A 20,892-nucleotide genomic window follows, 5' to 3' on the forward strand; every position below is an offset into this window, starting at 1 on the left:
GCATTTGACAGCACTTTGCGTATAGCTTTCAATGAGTCAGTTTCCACTATGTCTGTGATGGTTTTTCACATATCAACAAGGGTAAGAAAACACTAGTGTTTAAATAGGAAAAATGTTACTGCGAAACCACAAAAACTGGCAAAGAGACTCAGGAAGAGGTGTGGTACCTGAAGCTTTTTTTTAACATTTTTGAAACTAACTCACTTTCAAGTAAACACTGTCTTTTAAGCATTAAGTTCACATTGCAACAGAATTGTGCATTTAAAAGTTAAATACAAAGAGGTAGCAACATTATTGCTGTTACAATTATTTTCTTAAAATGTGAGATTTACAGTGAGAGAAATGAACAAAAAATGGTGAACAAAGTGATTTACTGATTAATGACAATCTTTTAATACTTTACTCATGCCATCAATCCTATCTGTCTCATTGGGACTATTGATGTCAATAAGTCTACTCACTAGAGCAGGAGTTTGCTAGTTCCCACCCCAATGCTGCATACAAGTACAAGTTGTGGATGTCAGAGAAACAACTATTGTGCTTGACAGATGTATAAATGTGATCAAGAATAGCTTCAAATACACAGATGTAGTGCCTGCATTTCTAAATAGCACGTTATTTTCCCCACAGAAGTGTACGCAAACGTAGATCTAATGTTTGATTGTCTTTAGTCTGATTTTAAAAGTTATAGCTCAAGACATGGAGTTAGGTAATCTCAGTTACTGGCTTGGCTTTACTTCCCAATCAGGACTTGGACAAGTCACAATCTTCATGTGCCTCAGTTTCTCATTCCAGAAAATTGTGATAATACTTATCTACCTCACAAAACAAAGGACTAAGGTGATAAGAAACTTTGTTCATTTATATTTATAATGTGCTGTTGAGATTTCATGCTGGAAGGCACTAAAGAAGTGCCATGTATTATCATATTACTTATTCATTAGTTATCAGTATAACTATTACTGTTTGTGAATTAGTGCCAGGTTCTCAGAAAGTACCTTGCTATTCAGCTGAGGCAAGTTGAATTTATTTGATCAGAGCTCTGAGGGTTTTTTGGGTTTTTTTTTTTGATCTTTCAAATAAAATCCATTCTAAAACTTTAGACTTATGGATACTTAAATCTTTATTTCTTCATCACCTTCTTGACACTTCTCTTCTATTGCACTATATATGCTAATATAAAAGATTCAAAACTATATAATTTATACAATAGGAATCAAATAATTGTAATCTTCATTTATGTACGGCTTCTAAAAAACTTTAATCCAAGAAGTTTTAAATGAACTGGTATTTACTTGTAAATGCCTGTCAAATTTTCAAGTGACTGGTAATGGGGTTTCCACATCTGTTGCAGGGGAAAAAAATATTTTCAGAATGTTGCCCAGATTTTATATATCCTCTAAATATCAAATAAAGAACTAGCTTTATGCCACATTAATCCTCTTTCAAGTGAGAAACAACAGAGGTTGGACAAGCCTACAGGGACAGAGACTGATGGGAGATGGGATGCTAGTGGCAGCTGTGTGTTTATGTATGTTGGAGTAGAGCAGACAGGTAGGTTGGGAAGGAGAAGTAGATAGGTAGGGTGACAGGCAATGGAGCAGGCACAGAGCATTTAAGATGCAGTAGGCCAGTCAGAGAGAAGACAAGAAATGGTGTCATAAATATAAAGGGAAGGGTAAACCCCTTTGAAATCCCTTCTGGCCAGGGGAAAGCTCCTCTCACCTGTAAAGGGTTAAGAAGCTAAAGGTAACCTCGCTGGCACCTGACCAAAATGACCAATGAGGAGACAAGATACTTTCAAAAGCTGGGAGGAGGGAGAGAAACAAAGGGCCTGTGTCTGTCTGTATGCTGGTTTCTGCCAGGGATAGACCAGGAATGGAGCCTTACAACTTTTAGTAAGTAATCTAGCTAGGTATGTGTTAGATTATGATTTCTTTAAATGGCTGAGAAAAGAATTGTGCTGAATAGAATAACTATTTTTGTCTGTGTATCTTTTTTGTAACTTAAGGTTTTGCCTAGAGGGGTTCTCTATATTTTTGAATCTAATTACCCTGTAAGATATCTACCATCCTGATTTTACAGGGGGGATTTCTTTATTTCTATTTACTTCTATTTTTTATTAAAAGTCTTCTTGTAAAAAACTGAATGCTTTTTCATTGTTCTCAGATCCAAGGGTTTGGGTATGTGGTCACCTGTGCAAATTGGTGAGGCTTTTTATCCAACATTTCCCAGGAAAAGGGGGGGGTGCAAGTGTTGGGAGGATTGTTCATTGTTCTTAAGATCCAAGGGTCTGGGTCTGTAGTCACGTAGGCAAATTGGTGAGGCTTTTTACCAAACCTTGTCCAGGAAGTGGGGTGCAAGGTTTTGGGAAGTATTTTGGGGGGAAGGACGCATCCAAACAGCTCTTCCCCAGTAACCAGTATTAGTTTGGTGGTGGTAGCGGCCAGTCCAAGGATAACGGGTGTAATATTTTGTACCTTGGGGAAGTTTTGACCTAAGCTGGTAAAGATAAGCTTAGGAGGTTTTTCATGCAGGTCCCCACATCTGTACCCTAGAGTTCAGAGTCGGGGAGGAACCTTGACAAATGGACATAGTGGAGAAGCTGCAGAGCTGGCCAAGGGGAGCAAGTTCTCTGAAAAGAAAGTGTTGCAGTATGATGGGTGTGTTGCAAACTTCTGATCCCCCAGTTCTTCCCAGTGTGCTACACTGTGTGGTCCATGACTAGGGCTCCCATGGTAATCCAAACAGCAGCAGCAACTACTGGAATGATGGACTAAAGGGCATAGAAAAGTCTGTGTGATAGGTTGTCAGTGCTTAATGAGCTGATCGAGCCTTGAACGCTAATTCTTTTGGAAAATCGAGGGGGCCTTCCACTACTTTTAAAGTAACTACTCATAAAAGGGCTTAAACCCCACAGAAATATGTTCCAAACCTGACATCACTAAACAGTCCAATATAATTACACACTTTTTATTTGTAACTAAAAAATAATTAAATAATTAAATTATACAGACTCCAGTATGTAAATAGCATAACATTTCCTTTTTACAAACTGATTGCCGATACTGCGTAGTTGTTTTGCTTGCATTTTTTAATACATGTATTCTTAAAAAAGGTAGTCTAAGTCAATGTGCTGTATTCCTTTTCTCCAGTGGTTTCTCTTTGTAAGTTGCTCTGATCTTATCAAGGCAATTTGAAACCCTTAGTGTCCTCAAGATTGACCATTTCTCATGCAGTCATTTGTGTAAAGTATCATTTTCTACAGAGCAATAAAAGACTACCAACATTTCCCGCTCTAAAAAATTTAAATACTGCCGTTCATCTGTGTGTATACCACAACAAGGAAGAATATACGAAAATAATACTAGGTACATTACAGAAGAATTAGGGTATCCCTTTTCACCCTTGTTCTTTGGGCTCCATGTAGAAATGCTATTTTCAACTGCTGCTTATTGCTATTCAGATGCATACATAATTTGACCTTTTTTTCAAATATTCTGTTAGAAATTATCTTCATTTAAGGCCTGATTGGATACCCTTACTCACCAAGAACAATAACTTGCACAATAAATAGTCCCATTGACTTCAATGGAGTGCCTTGTGTGGTAAGGTGCTACTCATTGTGAGTAAGAGTATCACAGTCTAGATCCATATGGGTGGTACACATACAAGTATGTGGTTCAGCAGGAGTTTTCACATTTCTTTGTAATATCTTTCTTAAATTAACATGGTGTTTGTGATTCCAGTTCCTGCTAGAGAAATGATTATATGTAATTATACTTATGAAGATTTGAATACTTCCTCATGTTTCATATTGTGAGCTAAAGTGTTTAAGTGAGCTAAAGTGAACAAGTTATCTTGGTTATATAGAGAAACTACATGTAATTCTACTTGCTATGAACTGCATCTTACGTGCTGACTAAGATGGATAGCAATCTGAAAGAAAGACAGAGGATAAAGACCAAGGAGAGAAAGAGGGCGATTATTTAGCATAATAATATTGGATATAAGTAGTCACCATCAGAAAAAAATCTTTGCCAGAGTAAGATCTAGTAGCACAGTACAGCCGCCTGAGGGAAGTGGTGGAATCCCCAACAATTTCAACAATAATGCTTCAAATGCACAGCAAGAAGAAAAAAAAAGGAAGTGACGCTAAACTGGAAGGAGTGGTAGATACGCTGGAGGGTAGGGATAGGATACAGAGGGACCTAGACAAATTGGAGGATTGGGCCAAAAGAAATCTGATGAGATTCAACAAGGACAAGTGCAGAGTCCTGCACTTCGGACGGAAGAATCCAATGCACCGCTACAGACTAGGGACCGAATGGCTCGGCAGCAGTTCTGCAGAGAAGGACCTAGGGGTTACAGTGGACGAGAAGTTGGATATGAGTCAACAGTGTGCCCTTGTTGCCAAGAAGGCCAATGGCATTTTGGTACGTATAAGTAGGGGCATTGCCAGCAGATCGGGGGACGTGATCGTTCCCCTCTATTCGACATTGGTGAGGCCTCATCTGGAGTACTGTGTCCAGTTTTGGGCCCTACACTACAAGAAGGATGTGGAAAAATTGGAAAGAGTCCAGCAGAGGGCAACAAAAGTGATTAGGGGACTGGAACACATGACTTATGAGGAGAGGCTGAGGGAGCTGGGATTGTTTAGCTTGCAGAAGAGAAGAATGAGGGGGGATTTGATAGCTGCTTTGAACTACCTGAAAGGGGGTTCCAAAGAGGATGGATCTAGACTGTTCTTAGTGGTAGCAGATGACAGAACAAGGAGTAATGGTCTCAAGTTGCAGTGGGGGAGATTTAGGTTGGATATTAGGAAAAACTTTTTCACGACGAGGGTGGTGAAACACTGGAATGCGTTACCTAGGGAGGTGGTGGAATCTCCTTCCCTAGAAGTTTTTAAGGTCAGGCTTGACAAAGCCCTGGCTGGGATGATTTAGTTGGGGATCGGTCCTGCTTTGAGCAAGGGGTTGGACTAGATGACCTCCTGAGGTCCTTTCCGACCCTGATATTCTATGATTCTATGAAATGCCACTGAAAAGTAGCTGTCAAGATCGTTAACATATATCATTCAAGTTATAAATACACCTCAACTAGTCAAATTCTCTTCCTAGATGGACATTTGAATAGGTCTCTCCAAAGTGGATTGGTTGGAATTCTCTGCTCCACCTGAAAGTGCTACTCCCACAATACGTACAGATTGTGCTGTAATCGAGACATCTCAGGAAAGTAGCACAGTCTCACAGGAAGTGGGCGGGGTAAGCAAAAGTTTGATGCTACCATTTGGGAAAGACAGGTACTGTACTGGTACAAATTCAATGCTGAAAATTTAATTTTGCCTAGAGCTGGTTGCAAATATGGTGTGAAATATGCATGTGTGGGTAGGTTATTAGGACATGTTATCAAAACTGCACGGTATGTCATCACCACATATATTGTGATAGTTTAGCAGCATCACCTCTGAAGCCACAAGTAACAAGAGGTCAATTTAAATAGCAAAGATTCAAACTCATAACTGTTTTCCACATTTCATTGAGCAGCAGACACACTTGCAGCTGGAGCTCCGTGATGCATGTGACAAACAATTCTGTGTTGGTGTTACCGCCAAGATGTCACCAGCCTTTTTAGTTGGCACAGGAAATACACACCAGCACAAGGCTGACATATCATTTAAATCTCCCTATTTTGTTTTCAATGGTAGTTACTGGCTGCTGAGCTCTTTTAAAAATCTGGTCACTTCATATAGATGCCTACCGGGGACTGAGCCCTGGAAAAGCTGGCCTCTAAACTGGGGGTGCTGGGCACTAAAATCTGGCCCCATCCCCATTGTGTGACTGTGTCTCATTTGTAAAATCAGCATTGTATTAATATCTGCCTTATATGGAGTTGTGAAGGTTACTTTTAAAGTATTTTGAGATCCTCAGATGAAGAATGCTATTCAGGTGAAAAATACTGCAGTGAAGTGGCCTTTTGTGGGAGGAGGGTGAGAAAGAAACTTACTCAAACTATTTGTCTCTATGGTAGACTTTACTGAAACCAACTATGAAATAAAAAAGTTGATTAAAAAGGTTTTCATTACAAACTAAGAAAAAAAATGAGAGAGACCACCTGCTGTGTGGTTCTAAAAGTCAGCACTTCTCAGGTTAAAACATGCACGATTTTCCGTTTAAAATGTTTATAAATTCTGTAGTCATTGCCTGGGGGTGATAGAAACCCCCTTGGAGAATCTCTGAACTATGGAGGGGGTGTGTGTGTGTTAGTGTGTGGATATTTGAGATAATCTAGTCCTTCAACCTGTTTTTCTCCCAAAGAAAAGACAAAAAATAGGCATATTAGAGATTTCTAGCAGAAAACATTTTATAAACCAGTGACAATTTAGGGAGCTCAGATAGGACATGAATCCCCACTGTGTTACCCCAGATTTACACTCCATTCATTTCAAAACAGAAGCAATGCCATAAATGAAGCATTTTTTTTTTTTAGTTCTGCACAGCTCAGAGCAGGAACTATGTCTTCTGCTGTGTTTAGAAAGGACCTAGCTACTATTACAATCTAAGTAAATACTAATGCCTTAAAAAAAAAAAAGCCAGTCAGAAACTGTAAATAAGCTTACTGAATAAGAGTATAAAAGATGTGATGATAGCCTAATGCAGTTGGAACAACTCCTAGGAACTGTCTAATATGTTTTTGTTTTTTTTTTAAAGAGATAATGGACTCTGAATTTTCCTCAGTCATCTGGTTTTGGCACCACAGTTCTTTTCTTCGGAAAGATTATTTAAAACCCATAGAAAATGTTCTCTGTCTTTCAGAAGAAAATCTGTTCGGGCTCCTATGCAAAAGCTAAAACTAAACTGTACAATTACGGATTAACAAATGGAAACCTTATGCTGACAATACATTAAAGCTATTTGGAAAGAGCAGGGGAAGACTCCATGATCAATGGCTACAGACACTCAGTAAAAAGGAAGGAAAGTAAATCACTACCATGAAATAATGTTTGAACCTTAGAAAATGTTGTTTGTGTTACCTGGTAAGGAATACTGTTAAGTGAAACAGATACAATTTTAAAGAGATCTGAATTAAAAAAACCCAACATTGCTATCAGTAAAAATAAAAAAACGGAGTTCACATATGGCAGACCTACTGCAAAGTTGTTTTGGCTTTTAAACCCATAAAACAAATCATGAACTATCAGGAACTTCTAATTACAGATAGTAAAAAGTGACACAAATATAAGAATCTGGAATTAACCAGCCTGGTTACGCCAGAATCAGCAACAAAACTTGGCTATTTTCCTGTTGGTCGTGGTAGAAAAGAGCTGCTCAGGGAAGGAACCACATCTTTGGGCAGAGAAAACCCTTTGATTTAGTTACTACTGCTCTGTTTCCAGGATATATCAACTTAGCCTGGTCAGAACTTCTGCCCTGGATTTACTGAGCTGCATTTCAGAAAGTGGCAGCATTGAGTGCTAACACTTAGGAACTCAATGTTTTCCCTTAATTCCTGTCAAAGGACCCCCTCTGTACTTAAACTACTGGTAGGCTGGAAGGAGGGGAAGAGACAAGGCCATAAAATACTTCCCAGAAAGGAGAATTCATGGAGACAACTCTGTGGAACCTCTTGATTTGCATAGTGACAGAAGCCCGGGCTTTCAACATGCCGTAGACCCTCCTGTAGTGCCATCAGGGAGAGCTGGCAGTTAGCTTGGAGAAAAGCCAATACAAAAAGGATCATACCTGCCTTTGAAATATGGAATGAGAGCAGAAAGCCCGTCATATTCGCACTGAGAAGCAGGGGTACCCAGTAAGAGAAAGAGAAGCAGCAGGATGCATGATGTAAGCCTCAGTAGTATCACGCAGTGGCAAATGAATCTTGTAGGATATATTGTGCATGGCTGATGGGGCATGTGCCACAAAGAGAAGGAAAATGTTTGGACTACAATCTTGGGAGTACCTTTGCAGTCATTCACAGCAAATAGAAGAGGATACCAATAGAAGTAAGTATATTGCTCCTGCAAGAAGCAGAATTTACATGTGCAGTGCAGGTCATTCAGGCCTGCAGCAACAAGATTTTTCTTGCACTGGAGGATCATGACATAGTGCCTAGTTACATGCTGTAGCTTGCACTATGAAGACTTTTAAGAGTACTGTATTTATCCTTAATTTGTCCCTCTAACTTCCCTAGCTATTATTCAACACATAATGAAAGAGAATTTTAATGCCCAAACATACCAGTAGCAAAATGGTATAGTAAACCTGCTCCTTAGCAAAACAACGTAAGAGTGCAGTGTTTACTGTTGAAAAGTCAGCATTTGTCACCAGTTAGCACACATGGCATCTAAGTTTAACACATGGTGTCTAAGTTTTGTAAGGTTGGGCGGATGTTCAGTGCAGGTACTCCGTAGGGAGGACAGCCAGTGACCAGATAAATGGCCTGGTAAAGGACTTAAAAGGAGGTACTGGATAAAGGAACAGAATGGGGGAAGGTGTTAGGGACTCCGCTGATTGGTACGGCAGGGGGCCAACCCGCCCACCGTTCTCATAGCCCTCCTTAACCCTCTTACGAAGGTGGTGGATGATAAGGGCCAAGCCATGGGTTGGCTGGGGGACCTGGATGGAAACAAATGGGGGCTGGTGGAAGCCCTGAAGAACTGATTTGAATAAACATGGATTTGCCTCCACTGTACACTTTATCTGTCAGGTAGTCCCAGACATCTATATAATAAAGTCGCGGCCTGATTAAAGCCCGTAACAAGTCTCCTGTCCTTCTTGTGGTGTACCCAGACAACAGAAACACAAATACGGTACTTTGCACATTCTTGTGTTTTTGTGCTGTGGTTACTTTAAAAACAAGCAAACAAACAAAAAAACCCCAAAAGACTTGCTAGCTAGTAAATCTGCTGCTGTGAAAAGTAAACATTTATATGTTTGTTAATATCAATTTTCAGAGCAGCAGACTTACTAGCTAGCTGGAAGGCTATTAAAACTGATATTAGTAAACGGACAAATATCAATTTTCACAGCAGATTTATTCAGCCTTGGCGAGCCAGAGGACAAATTAAGCCCTGGATGGGGAAGTGGGTAGGGAGACAGCAGCGGGGGCCAAGGGCAACGTGTGGGGGAGTGTAAACTCAGGGCCCGCCCCGCGGCCAGTCCAGGGCCAGAGCCCGAAGCCCTATGACTGGAGCCTGCTGCCCACCACTCCACGGCGGAGGCCTGAAGTCTGAGCCTCACCACCCCAGGAAGGTGGGGAACTCACTGGCTGCCTCTGGCGTTTGTGGATCCAGAGGGGGGCAGGACCCACCCCATGATGGTGCTCCGCCCCACCCACCCCCAGTCACTGCCCAGGAGGCTGTGGCCACAAGAAAAGCCCCTGGTGGCTGCATGCAGCCATGGTGGCCACATTTGAGAAACACTGTTGTAGATCTTCTGTAAAAAAACAAATCAGGAGTCGAACACAAAGCAGAAAAGTAAAGATTACCTTTATATTGGTGTTTAGTATAATTTCATATAATCCAAGGATATTTCACAATCAACATAAAATATACACACCTGTTTATGATCCAACCAACCACTGGATAATATTGTCACCCCATTATTAACCAATTTCATACATACACACAAAACAGAAGAAAAATTGAGCAAATTGAGAATTGTAAAATTATATTTTCATCCATTCTGATTAAATTATTTAAACACTAGCTTTAGAATAAGAGCAACAAAACAAAGTCTGCAACAATGAAGACTATTACATCAGTTATCAATTTTTTTCCTAACCGTAAGGCTTAGGAAATTACAGCTATTAGAAAAATAGTCTTCAATAGCTCTATTTATATAAATATTCTTTAGTTGGTGATTAAAAGCCATTGTTTTCATGTTTTTTACAGCACTGATGAAAAAAATCAGCAAGTTGAAAACTCCTAGCTTTAAAATATTTTTAATATAATACTTCTTTGGACCACCGCTGGTCCACAGCACTTGGAATGATTTCCTAAGAGGCAGCTGGTTTCCTTCGCTGTTTCCAGTAGCTAACTTGGATTCAGAGACTTGACATTAAAAAAAACAAACAAACAAACAAAAAAACGATTTTCTAACAATACTTTTTCCCTGTAAGCATTTGCTGTAGCTATCATGAGATGTTGTGCAGTTACTACTGAGAGGGAACTGGTCCAGAAGATCATGAATTGTAGGGTAGATAATTAATTAAATAATCTATTAAAATGTAGGTCACAACATGAAAAAGTTTGAGAATATCATAGATCATAATTTCTTAAAGCCCCAATTCAAAAATTCAATTTTTTAAAAATTAGGAATGGTTATTTATTAAGCTATGTTAAATGGATTTGAAGAGCTCTGTGTAAGTTTGAAAGCTTGTCTCTCTCACCAACAGAAGTTGGTCCAATAAAAGATATTACCTCACCCACCTTGTCTCTCTCAAGATTTATATCAGTTCACTTGAAATAGTGGAGGCAACAGATCACTGATAGAAATCTCAAGTGCTGTCATAGTTATGGCAGTCATTAAGGGTAAAATGGCTGTTCCTTAAGCTATAAAACCACAAGTGGTGCTTTCCCTCATTTGTCTTTTCACAAATTTGTTAATAAAGAATCACTACATTTTACAGGACACTCACTTGTGGCTGACTATTTTGTCTGTGTTTTGATTGGGAATTATAGGCAGGATATGTCCTAAGAGTTCTAGGAATAAAAAAAAAAATCTGCTTTCAAAAGGAAAAATACATTTGAATTAGGGACTCAAATCAGGACGATTAGATCCAAATCAGGAACCCAACTTCAAAATTCAAGGGTGTTAAGATCCAGGGATTTGTTTGGGTCCTTCTCTAATGTCAATAGTGTGTTTGAAATATCACCCTATTTTTAAAGCCACATGAAAAAAATCAGAATTTTATTTATTTTTATTTTAACTCATGAGCTGGAGATACCCTCACAGGAACTGTATTTACAATGAAACTCAGTATCACCCCAAACTGCATAAAAATGAACATCTCATTTGATAAATAAAGCAGCAAACTCCTTGTGTCCTCTGCCCCCTCCAAAATCCCTATCAAAATGATGATTTTTTTGCAGCATTCCTTGAGGGTTAAACTTGACCTATTTTGGACCACTGGGGGGGCGAGGGGGGAGAGAGACTACAAAGCAAAGATGCTTCTCCCTATCTTATTAAAACTCTGGCTCCCAGTTTATCTAAAGGTTTTGGTCACTATCACCCTTGCATAGAAGCATGGATCATAGTTAGCCTCAAGTGAACTGCCACTACAAGCAAAAACACAATGGATCCCTGATCTAACCAACCTTACAGAGCTGCTGGAGTCACATACTCCTCCAGAATAGTATCGCTGTTCCTGCCCAGTCGTCAACACTGAGTACCTTTACTAGTATTCTAGAATCCTTTGCACTTGTTCTTCAAAGCTGATGCTCTGTGACGAGCACACAGGATTCTGGGGTGCATCTGAGACTAAAGAAACCTGATACACATGAGTATGCAAAGGATCCTTGTTTTGGATATATGAGACTGTAATCCAAAGACCTCTTGATGCCAACTGCAGAGGTACAAGGGTTCCCAGGGGTACAGGGATCTCCTTAATTCACCAAAAGGGGCCATGTAAAGTCTCTACTGAAAGTCAGTGTCACATTAATGATGTGCAATGTATTATGGAAATTACATGTGGAGTGTTGACCATTGACCCCTGACCTGATCTTGAAGGATCTCTAGTTTTGGGTTTAAAAAAATCTATTTGATAAGCATGCTTGTAGAAATAATAATGAAAGTTATAATGCAAGTACGGAAACCACAGTGTACGTATATATACCAGTATTGAAAACAGGCTGGCTATAAAAAAGTAAAAGTATAGTAAAGAATGCAATTACCATAAGATAGCATGAATGATATATGCTTGACCTAAGGTTATGAAATCTAGTAATATGTATCTTGTGATAATTCAGCTATGTGTCTTGTGATAACCCAGTAAACCACAAATGAACAAATAACAGAATTTGAGAGTCTTTTTCCAACAGCTGTATTGATGAATCAAAGTGATGATTAAAGGAACTGATGGAAATGGTTTGGGTAACTGCTGAAAATGTAATTATGATCTCCCAGAATGCCAGATATGGTCCCCTGGAACACCAAGCACAGACAGGGGGTCAAAACCTAATCAGATTTGATCTTGGATGTATGTGTGTGGAATAAAAAAAGCATCTAAAAGGTAGTCACACCCATCCCTAGTTGGGACATCCAGGTAGTAAGAAGGCAGAAGCCTGTGCAGTCACACCCTCTTATGTAGGTCTCCACTTACTTTGTTTCAGTGTCACTTCCACTGGCTCTACTGGTTGTGAATATGCCAATACAAAGGGTCGTTCTGTTATACTTATTTCAATTTTCTTACTCTTGCTGTACTGATTAAGAGAAGCAATTAAACACATTTCACTTGAAGCATGTGCTTAAATCCCATGAAGTAAATGTGACTGAAGCATGTGTTTAAGTGCTTTACTGAATATAGATGGACCTATGCATATGCTTAAGAACTTTGCCATATCAGGGCCTAGGTTATGGGCCTATTCCAAACAAGCATTATGGTATTCTGGAAATACAGCCCCACACCCATCCCCCTTTGATCTTGTAAACATTCATGCAACTAAGTAATTCTACATATTAGTAAGCCCCTGAAAAAAATAGGAATACTCAACACGTGTACATTTATTCACCTGCGTAAGTGTTTGCAAAACAGGGGCCACAAATTATTTCCGAAAGTGTAGCAGCAGAAATTGTAGTCACAAAATTAGCTGCTTTAATAGTAGCAACATTGGTTTCAAGACTAACAGTTGATCTTAGGATCAAATCTAACAAATTGTCTTGAAAATAATCTGAATTGTTATTCTTTCACTATTTTGTTTGTTTTTGTTTTTAATTTGAGAGTCCTTAATTAAAGAAAATGAACACAGGAGTGAATGATTTTGTGGACATCAAGTTCCTTATCTCATTTTCTTGTCTTAGTACCAAGATGTACAGAAAGATAAAACACCTCCAAAAAGCCTGGGGGATTCGTATGAGAACTTCACAGCAGAAGTATCCCTTTCCAGCAGGGCCGGCCCACAACATTTTGGCACCTGAGGCGGGGAGTTCAAATGACGCCCCCATGCCCCCTCGCTTGGGTCAAAACTTTGAAAGGTCTCAATTCTGCCTTCTTCCTGTTCTACTCCTCTCATGGTATTGGTCTGCTACCTACCCCAATAAAGGAGAACTAACAAATTAAAATGCAAAAAGAAATGGAGTACTTGTGGCACCTTAGCGACTAACCAATTTATTTGAGCATAAGCTTTCGTGAGCTACAGCAGTGAGCTGTAGCTCACGAAAGTTTATGCTCAAATAAATTGGTTAGTTGCTAAGGTGCCACAAGTACTCCTTTTCTTTTGTGGATACAGACTAACACGGCTGCTACTCTGAAACTTAAAATGCCTTGTTCAAAAATGTTAAGTAACACTTAACTTTCAAACGCCTGAACAACAAATGTAACTTTTCTTGTCTGCATAGTAAACACTGGCATTTTTATCTGTTTGAATAATCAAAGTGGTGCTTTCCGTGCCTTCTTGGTTGCAAAGATTTGAACTGCTTCCTTAAGGTCCACAGTCTGGGCCAGCTCACGCTCTATTGAGATGCTTGCAAGGCCGACCAGCCTCTCCTGTGTCATTGTGGAGCATAGATGTGTTTTTATTAACTTCAGCTTGGAGAAGCAGCGTTCTCCACTGGCAACTGTAACAGAAAGTGTTAGAAGTATGCACAGAGCAACAAAAGCACTTGGAAAGAGGGTAGTCATCTTATTTGTGCACAAATATTCCAGAACAGCCGTTGGAGTTGTTCCTGCTGAAATGTATCTTGAAAGGTCTTTCAGTTCATCACCTAAATCACTCACATCAATATTGCACGTAATCATGTGTCAACACTGTCTCTAGTGCTCTGCATTGCTGGTGTATAGTGAAGAGTTTTGGAATACCATACAAAATCCCAAATATACTGCTGTGTTCCTTGAGCTGCATGAAACGTTCTTCAACTGACTTTTATTGCACAATCTAGCACCTGGTTAAAGAATTCAACTTTGAATTGTTGTTTGGGTTCTCTTATGGGATTATCCCGTGCCTCGTAATCAAAATGTCTTCTTCTTCAGTGACTCTTGTATTCTTGAATGGGTGGGCTATTCTTGAATAGCTTCAGTGTGAAGTTCCTCTGCCAACTTCTGTGCACTCTTCAGAACATTTTGAAATCCCTCATCGGACTGGTAAGACCATAGGTCTGACTTTGCTTTGTCCAGTTGTTCCATTGCTCCAGACATATCATGGTTAACACCTTGGAGTATCTTGCTTACAACATTTATTTCAAACAGTATGTCATGCCACAACACTAAGCCACACAGAATTTGAAGTCATGTATGTTTCTGGTGATTCAATTTCCCTCTGCCACTGTTCTCCCACAAACAGTTCCTGTCATAGCATTATCCTCCATAATGGCAACTATGGCATCATCTATATTCCCAATTTGGTGTCTGATAGGCTTTATTGCCTCCACTTGACTTTCCCATCATGTGGCACTCAGTGGTTTCAGTGTCAGAGGATTTCCCAGATGTTGCTTCAAAATTTGCCATTGATGAGTTGATGCAGAGAAAACTACATAGATGCTTTGAATTACATTAAAAAAATTCAGCAGTCTCACTAGAAGCTGATGTTGCATCACTGACCACCAAGTTCAATGAATGAGAACTGCATGGGACAAAAAAAAAGCTTGAGGGTTTAACTCTCGGATCCGTGTCTGCACTTCTCTGTTCTTTCCTCTCATGTTGGCACCATTATTGTAGCCCTGACCTCTCATGTCAGCTATCGCAATTCTCGTACCTTCCAGCTTTTTAAGAGCATATTTGTCATACCAGCTCCTATAGTATCATCAATGTCAATAAATTCTAGAAAATGCTCTCTGACAGTCACCATTGCAGGGACATTTTCACTAGGTTCTGTTGTTGTTACAAAACGCACCATTAAAGTAATTTGTTCTGTATGGCTGATGTCAGGTGTGCAGTCCAGAATAACAGAGTAATATCTTGCTGACTTCAGATCTGCCACAATCTTCTGTTTGATTTTTGTTACCAGTAACTGTATGATCTCATTTTGAATAGTTTTTCCAAGGTAGTGGTGTGTGTACATTTCTTGAGTGGCAACTCTTCTTAGATGCTCCTGGAGTACAGCATCAAACTCAGCCATCAGCTCCACAATTTTAAGGAAGTTTCCATTGTTTGGCACATACAGCTGATCTGAAGTGCCATGCAGTGCTAGGTTTCTCACAATGGCAATGAGACTTTTCAGAACATTTTGCCAGTAAAGAGACTCTGATGAAATCTTCTCTTGATGCTGATCATCTATGGTGGCCTTTAAACTTAGTCTCATCTCAAGCTCTTTCCACCTATGGAATGCTCTCTGGTGACTGCTGCCTTCTCATGGCATGCCAGTTTTCTAGCCAGATTCTTCCAGTCCTTTGTTTCTGTAGAACCCAATGTGGCTGGAACATTAGACTGGAAGAGTTTGCAACAAAACCAGTATGCAGCATTCTGCATTTTTGAGTATATAAGCCATGGCCTCTCCACTTTGTCACCATTGGGGATTTCACGCCAGTAATGTGTTGGATGGAAACTTCTGTTTTCATTGTCTTTGGGGAACATGAAGTTTTCCACTTGCTGTGGCCCATGCAGTACAAAGAAGTCCCTCAGGCTACTGCTCAAGTGGGTTCCCAGTCCTGGATCATCTAGACTTAAGGAACTAAACTCAGCAGCAGCTGTTTCTTGCACCTCCACCATACTCTTCTCTGATCTACACTTTTTTTCAGGAATGTGCATGGTTACATCCATAGATGCTGTAGTAGCTGCCCCGTCACCTGCACTCTGACTAACTGGAAGATCAGGCATCTCCTCACCACTCACATCCCCACTGGGGCTGGAAGGCTCACTGTGAACATTTGTGTCTATGTATCTCAGGAGAGCTCCTTCCTGCTTAGACAGAAAAGCTTCCTTTGCTTTCTTTCTTTTTCTGAATGTTGCCCACAGGGGCGTTTTCTACTTTCACTCAGGACTGCTGTTCTGTGTCAGCTATAGTGGCTCTCAACACTCATCTGAAGGGGACAAATAAGCAGGTTGGTCGCAGGGCCTGAGTGAGGGAAGATAGCAGCGTATTAAGGGCCTAACTGGCTTCTACTACTTCAGTTGACTGCCTGTTCTCCTCAAGTGCATTCAGGGAAGCAGCAGGAAACAGGAAGCTCCCTGAGAAGCTGGTGTTAATCAGGCAAGGCTCCTGGGGATGCTAGAGAGGTACATAAGAGGCTCCTCCTCCTCTCTCTCCCTGCAGCTCCTGCTGCTTTCTGTTATTCCTTCTCACCTTTTCTCCTGCCTGCCTGTTATGTTTCTTGTGCCCTTCTTCCTCCAGTACAGCGCGCCACCATCTCTGTGCATCTAGAGCAGAGAGAATACATATGCACCAGCGGCAGACACAATTTTCTACACTCTGGGTCCTAGTGGCACCCCACCCAGTCTGGCACCTGAGGCGGCCACCCCAGTTCGCCTCATGGTAAGGCCAGCATTCTGCTTAAGAGCCACAGATGGCTCAGTGTTGAGAAAAGATGATAGCACCAAAGATTTCTAGAGTCAGCTACTGGAACTAAGCACTTTATGAGCAACAACTTCATTGCTATGGTAAGTGTGTCAAAATAAGAGTTTGTTACTGAATAAAATATTTTAAGCCCATATTTCCCCAGAACTCCCGCCTGCTGAACAGAGAAAAGGACAGAAGGGACATCATACCCACTAGTTTGGATGTGGAAAAAAGCATCATTGGCTGGCTGCTAGCTGAGAAAGGAAGAGAGGGATTATCTCAATGGTGAACATCTGGACTGTGTATAAAAAGGCAATGAAGTTGTTTTTTTTTTTACACATAGTAATTCCTTCAGTTCCTCTTGATTTTTATCATTCAAAGGAACAGTAGTGCTCCAGTATGCTTTAATAGATTATTAACATGAAAAAGACACGGAAATTGTATTGATCTGGTTTAGTGTATTAAATGTATGTATGCATATACTGTACACACACATCTGTGGTTCACTAGCTGAAAAACACAGTTCACTGTAACTAATCTCACCATACATGGGAATCACCAGACAGGATGTATAAAAAACAAATTGATTTTATCACTTTCAACTGTAGGTATACAAAACAGTGTTAAGAAGGTTAAGGTTATGCCAAGTATAGATTCTGGATCAGATCATGGATTGGTATTGATAAATCTGAATATCAAACTGAAAAAGTTACAGAAAGCCAAAAGCTCTCAAGGATGGAACCTTGCACCTCTGACAAATCATGTGATACAAAGTCACTACCAAGAAAAAGTGACTACTAAGCGACTTGGGAACAGCTGAAACATGCTATCAAAGAAGCTGCAGATAAACATGTAGGGAAGAAGTTTCTAGCTAAGAAAAATCCATGGGTAACAGATGAAATCATTGGTCAGATAGACAAAAGGAGGGAAGTAAAACCACAAAGATCAACAGCAGAAAGAGAGGAATACCAAAGACAAAATCAAAATTATACAAATGCAAGAAATGCATTTATAGAAATGCAAGAAATTGAACAACAGGATAAAGAGACCAAAGTGAGATGTATCAAAAGATAATAGCCTTTAGCTACAGAAGAAAGGAGATCAATATGACCCTTAAGGAAAAAAATGGACACTCTCTGATAGACTCTAAAGATAAGAAAGAGAGATGGCGAGAATACATCATAGAACTATATGGTGATGATAACCCTCAAAAACCTAAAAAAGGGATTGATGAATTAAGCCCGTCAATAATGGATGAAAAAATCACAGTAGCAATAAAAAGACTTCCGAAAGGAAAAGCACTAGGTTGTGACAGAATACTAGCTGAACTGTTAAAAAGCATAGGGGAATGAAGGCTTCAAAGCTCTGTCAGATGTAATGAAGAATAAGTTTGAGAATTGCCAGAAGATTTTACAACATAACTGGGTATCCAAATCCTTAAAAAGAACACCACTATGGATTGTAAAAACTACAGAACAATTGACTTAGTATTGCATGCCTCTAAGATACGTTTGTGAGTTGCTCAATACCAAATTAAAGGAAAAATTGATAAGGAAATAAGCAAACAACAATACAGGTTCAACTGTGGAAAGGGCACGATCAACGCCATTATGAACTTGAAGCTCATACTGGAAAGATCAATTGAAATGGGGAAAACAGCATACTTGTGTTTCACTGACTTCCAAAAAGCACTTGACAGAATCTACCTCTACAAATTACTCAATGTATTAAGATCTGTGTGGACTGATGGATACAAACTCTGAGTAATAAAACAATTATGCTGAAATCAGAAGGTAATTATAATGGGAGATGAAAATGAAAATCTAATAGAGATCAAGAGAGAAAACTGAGACAAGGTGATCAACTTTATTCAACATTTATAGTGAGTGCTTAATTAAATTAATACAGGCAACAGAAGAAGGTATTAAGATGAGTGGAAAAATTGGTGAATAATTTCTTCTATGCAGATGACAGTGCTGATGGCTGATTTGGAAGATCTCATGAAGTTAGTAGAGACTGTATATGAATATGGCAAAGAATATGGTCTAAAGTGGAACATGGATAAGACAAAAACTATGGCACTAGACAAGGATCCTGGGAAAACATGTAAGAGTCCAGTGAATGACACAGCCACACAACAACTAAGAAATCATTGCTACTTTGGAAGCATCGTTACAGAAGATCAGATACTGAAGTCACACCAGACTAGAAAGACACCAAAAGAGACATCTGGAAGAATAAACATCTGATGAGACTGGTGATTATTGTAATTTAGCAAATGCTATTAGAGATCTTATTAAAAGAATGATTCAATTTTCAGGGCACATTTTAAAAGGGTCAGTGGCATGACATGTTTGCAGGTACTGGAAGGGAAAACTGATAGCAGAACAACACAAGGCAGAAAAAGATCTTGGATGAATGATGTGGTATACTGGGTGGATCAAAAGGAGATCAGCAGAGGATCATACAGAATGGACTACCATGGTCGCAAACTTCCACTAACAGAGATGCCACATAAGATGTGGATGAAATATCTTACATTCTGGAATCTAAAAAATGTCAACTTTACTACTTTAAATAAAAAAATCCAACAGATACTTGAAGTCACAATATTTTTATCCAGTTAAAAAAATCTGAGATGATACCAATCACAGAAAGGATAAAAAAGTTCTCCTATGGAAGTTCAAAATACATGCCCTTCCCTCCCAGCACTGAACATTAATTCTTTTCACACTTATGAAAAAAATAATTGAATGCTTCAGTAGTTTAACAGGGCTCAAATAATCAAATAGTTTAACAGGGCTCAAAATGATTTTTCTGTATTTTTTATAACATAGCCTATCACATTAAATATTAATTATGGTTCTATTAAAGTTACTGTATAGAAAATCAAATTTCTTTCCTTTTTCTGTGGTTAAGTATTATATAAAGAAACAGCTTACCTTGAACTGTTAGAGTTGCTGATGCTTCAGCTTTTCCAACCATATTTTCGGCAACACAAATATAAGACCCCATGTCTCCTGCCAAAACTTTCCGGATTTTCAAAGTGTGATCATCACGGATTTCATATCTTAAATACATATAATAGCAAATGAGCGTGACAGTATAAATAGAAAATAATATTGCCAGTTTCTTTAGTGTATAAAGAGTAAGCGTAAGAAGTTTTTGCCTTCAAATTCATATGTTTCTCTGAGATATGAGCATATTTAAGCAATACATGAAACATGTGTATTGCCTTCGAACTATGGACATTTTTTTTCAAAACAAACATATTTGAGAGCTTAATCTGATCTCACTTACAATGTGAAAATCAAGATCATCACTAATAAAATAATCGTAAATGGTAAATCTGGTGTAAGTGACATTAGACTTTGGCCTAAAGACTTTTAATTACAATACATTTAGTAAACATATTTAATGATATTTCTAAAAGAAAAAAAATAATCCATATATTTTTCTTCATTTGCATGTGGGAAGATGTAAAAATCAGGAGCTATAAGGTTTTAAAAGATTAAAAAAGCAGCATTGGTCTTATGAACATAACCAAAGGCCATCTTAAAGTCAAGCTAAAACATAACTCATTCAATCGTTTTATAAGGAAATAACATAGCCTTATAATATTCTCTCCAATTTCATCACCTTTTACTCATCTTTGCATAATGTAGCCAGTGTGTTTCTAGTCCTAGAAAGCAGCTATTTTACCCTATATGCAGTAGTTTTTAGATAAATTATAAACTGGATTAACAGGAAACAAGATGTGGCTGTAGAAGATGAAGGGACCCAAATGTTACAGTATGTCCTCTTCGAGGGAAAAAAAACCACCAATACTTTAAAAACTGATGATTAGGAATTTAAGCAAAAATGCAAAAAAAAAAACTTCATGTGTTTCCTTTTTACAAGGCTACTTTACTTTCCACTCTGTTAGGCCAATGACGGAAGAGATGTGAATTGGAGACTTGATAACAAAAAAAGCAGGTCTCCTAAGAGCAGCACTATACATTAGCAGGCTGCATCTTGCATCAATTGCAATTCCACTGTCCACTTCTTGGTGCTGTAGCCTAATTATATTATCTATTTGACATTTTACAGTAGTTTTGATAATTACAGTAGGTACTTCAAGTACAGAATTCATTCATGCCATACATTGTTGTTTGAATTTGATACTTTTGCTATTTTTGTAGTAGGTTGGAAAGATTTTAGTTCAAGCTGTTTCTAAGTTTTCAACACAAGTGAATTATATCTGT

General features: G+C 39.0%; 1 protein-coding gene across 4 annotated transcripts in view; it reads right to left on the minus strand.

Moving 5' to 3' along the window:
• The window catches only part of ROBO1 (roundabout guidance receptor 1), an 872,802-nt gene that overhangs the window by 91,083 nt on the left and 760,827 nt on the right, over positions 1–20,892 (minus strand). For all 4 annotated transcript variants that reach the window (XM_084633794.1, XM_084633793.1, XM_084633796.1 and 1 more), the window contains one exon: positions 19,591–19,718. In XM_084633794.1, coding sequence (XP_084489920.1) covers positions 19,591–19,718 — 128 coding nt within the window. The remainder of the gene's footprint in view (positions 1–19,590; positions 19,719–20,892) is intronic.

This window comes from Lepidochelys olivacea (genome assembly GCF_965140295.1).
Source record: "Lepidochelys olivacea isolate rLepOli2 genome assembly, chromosome: 1".
Taxonomy (NCBI): Eukaryota; Metazoa; Chordata; order Testudines; family Cheloniidae; genus Lepidochelys; species Lepidochelys olivacea.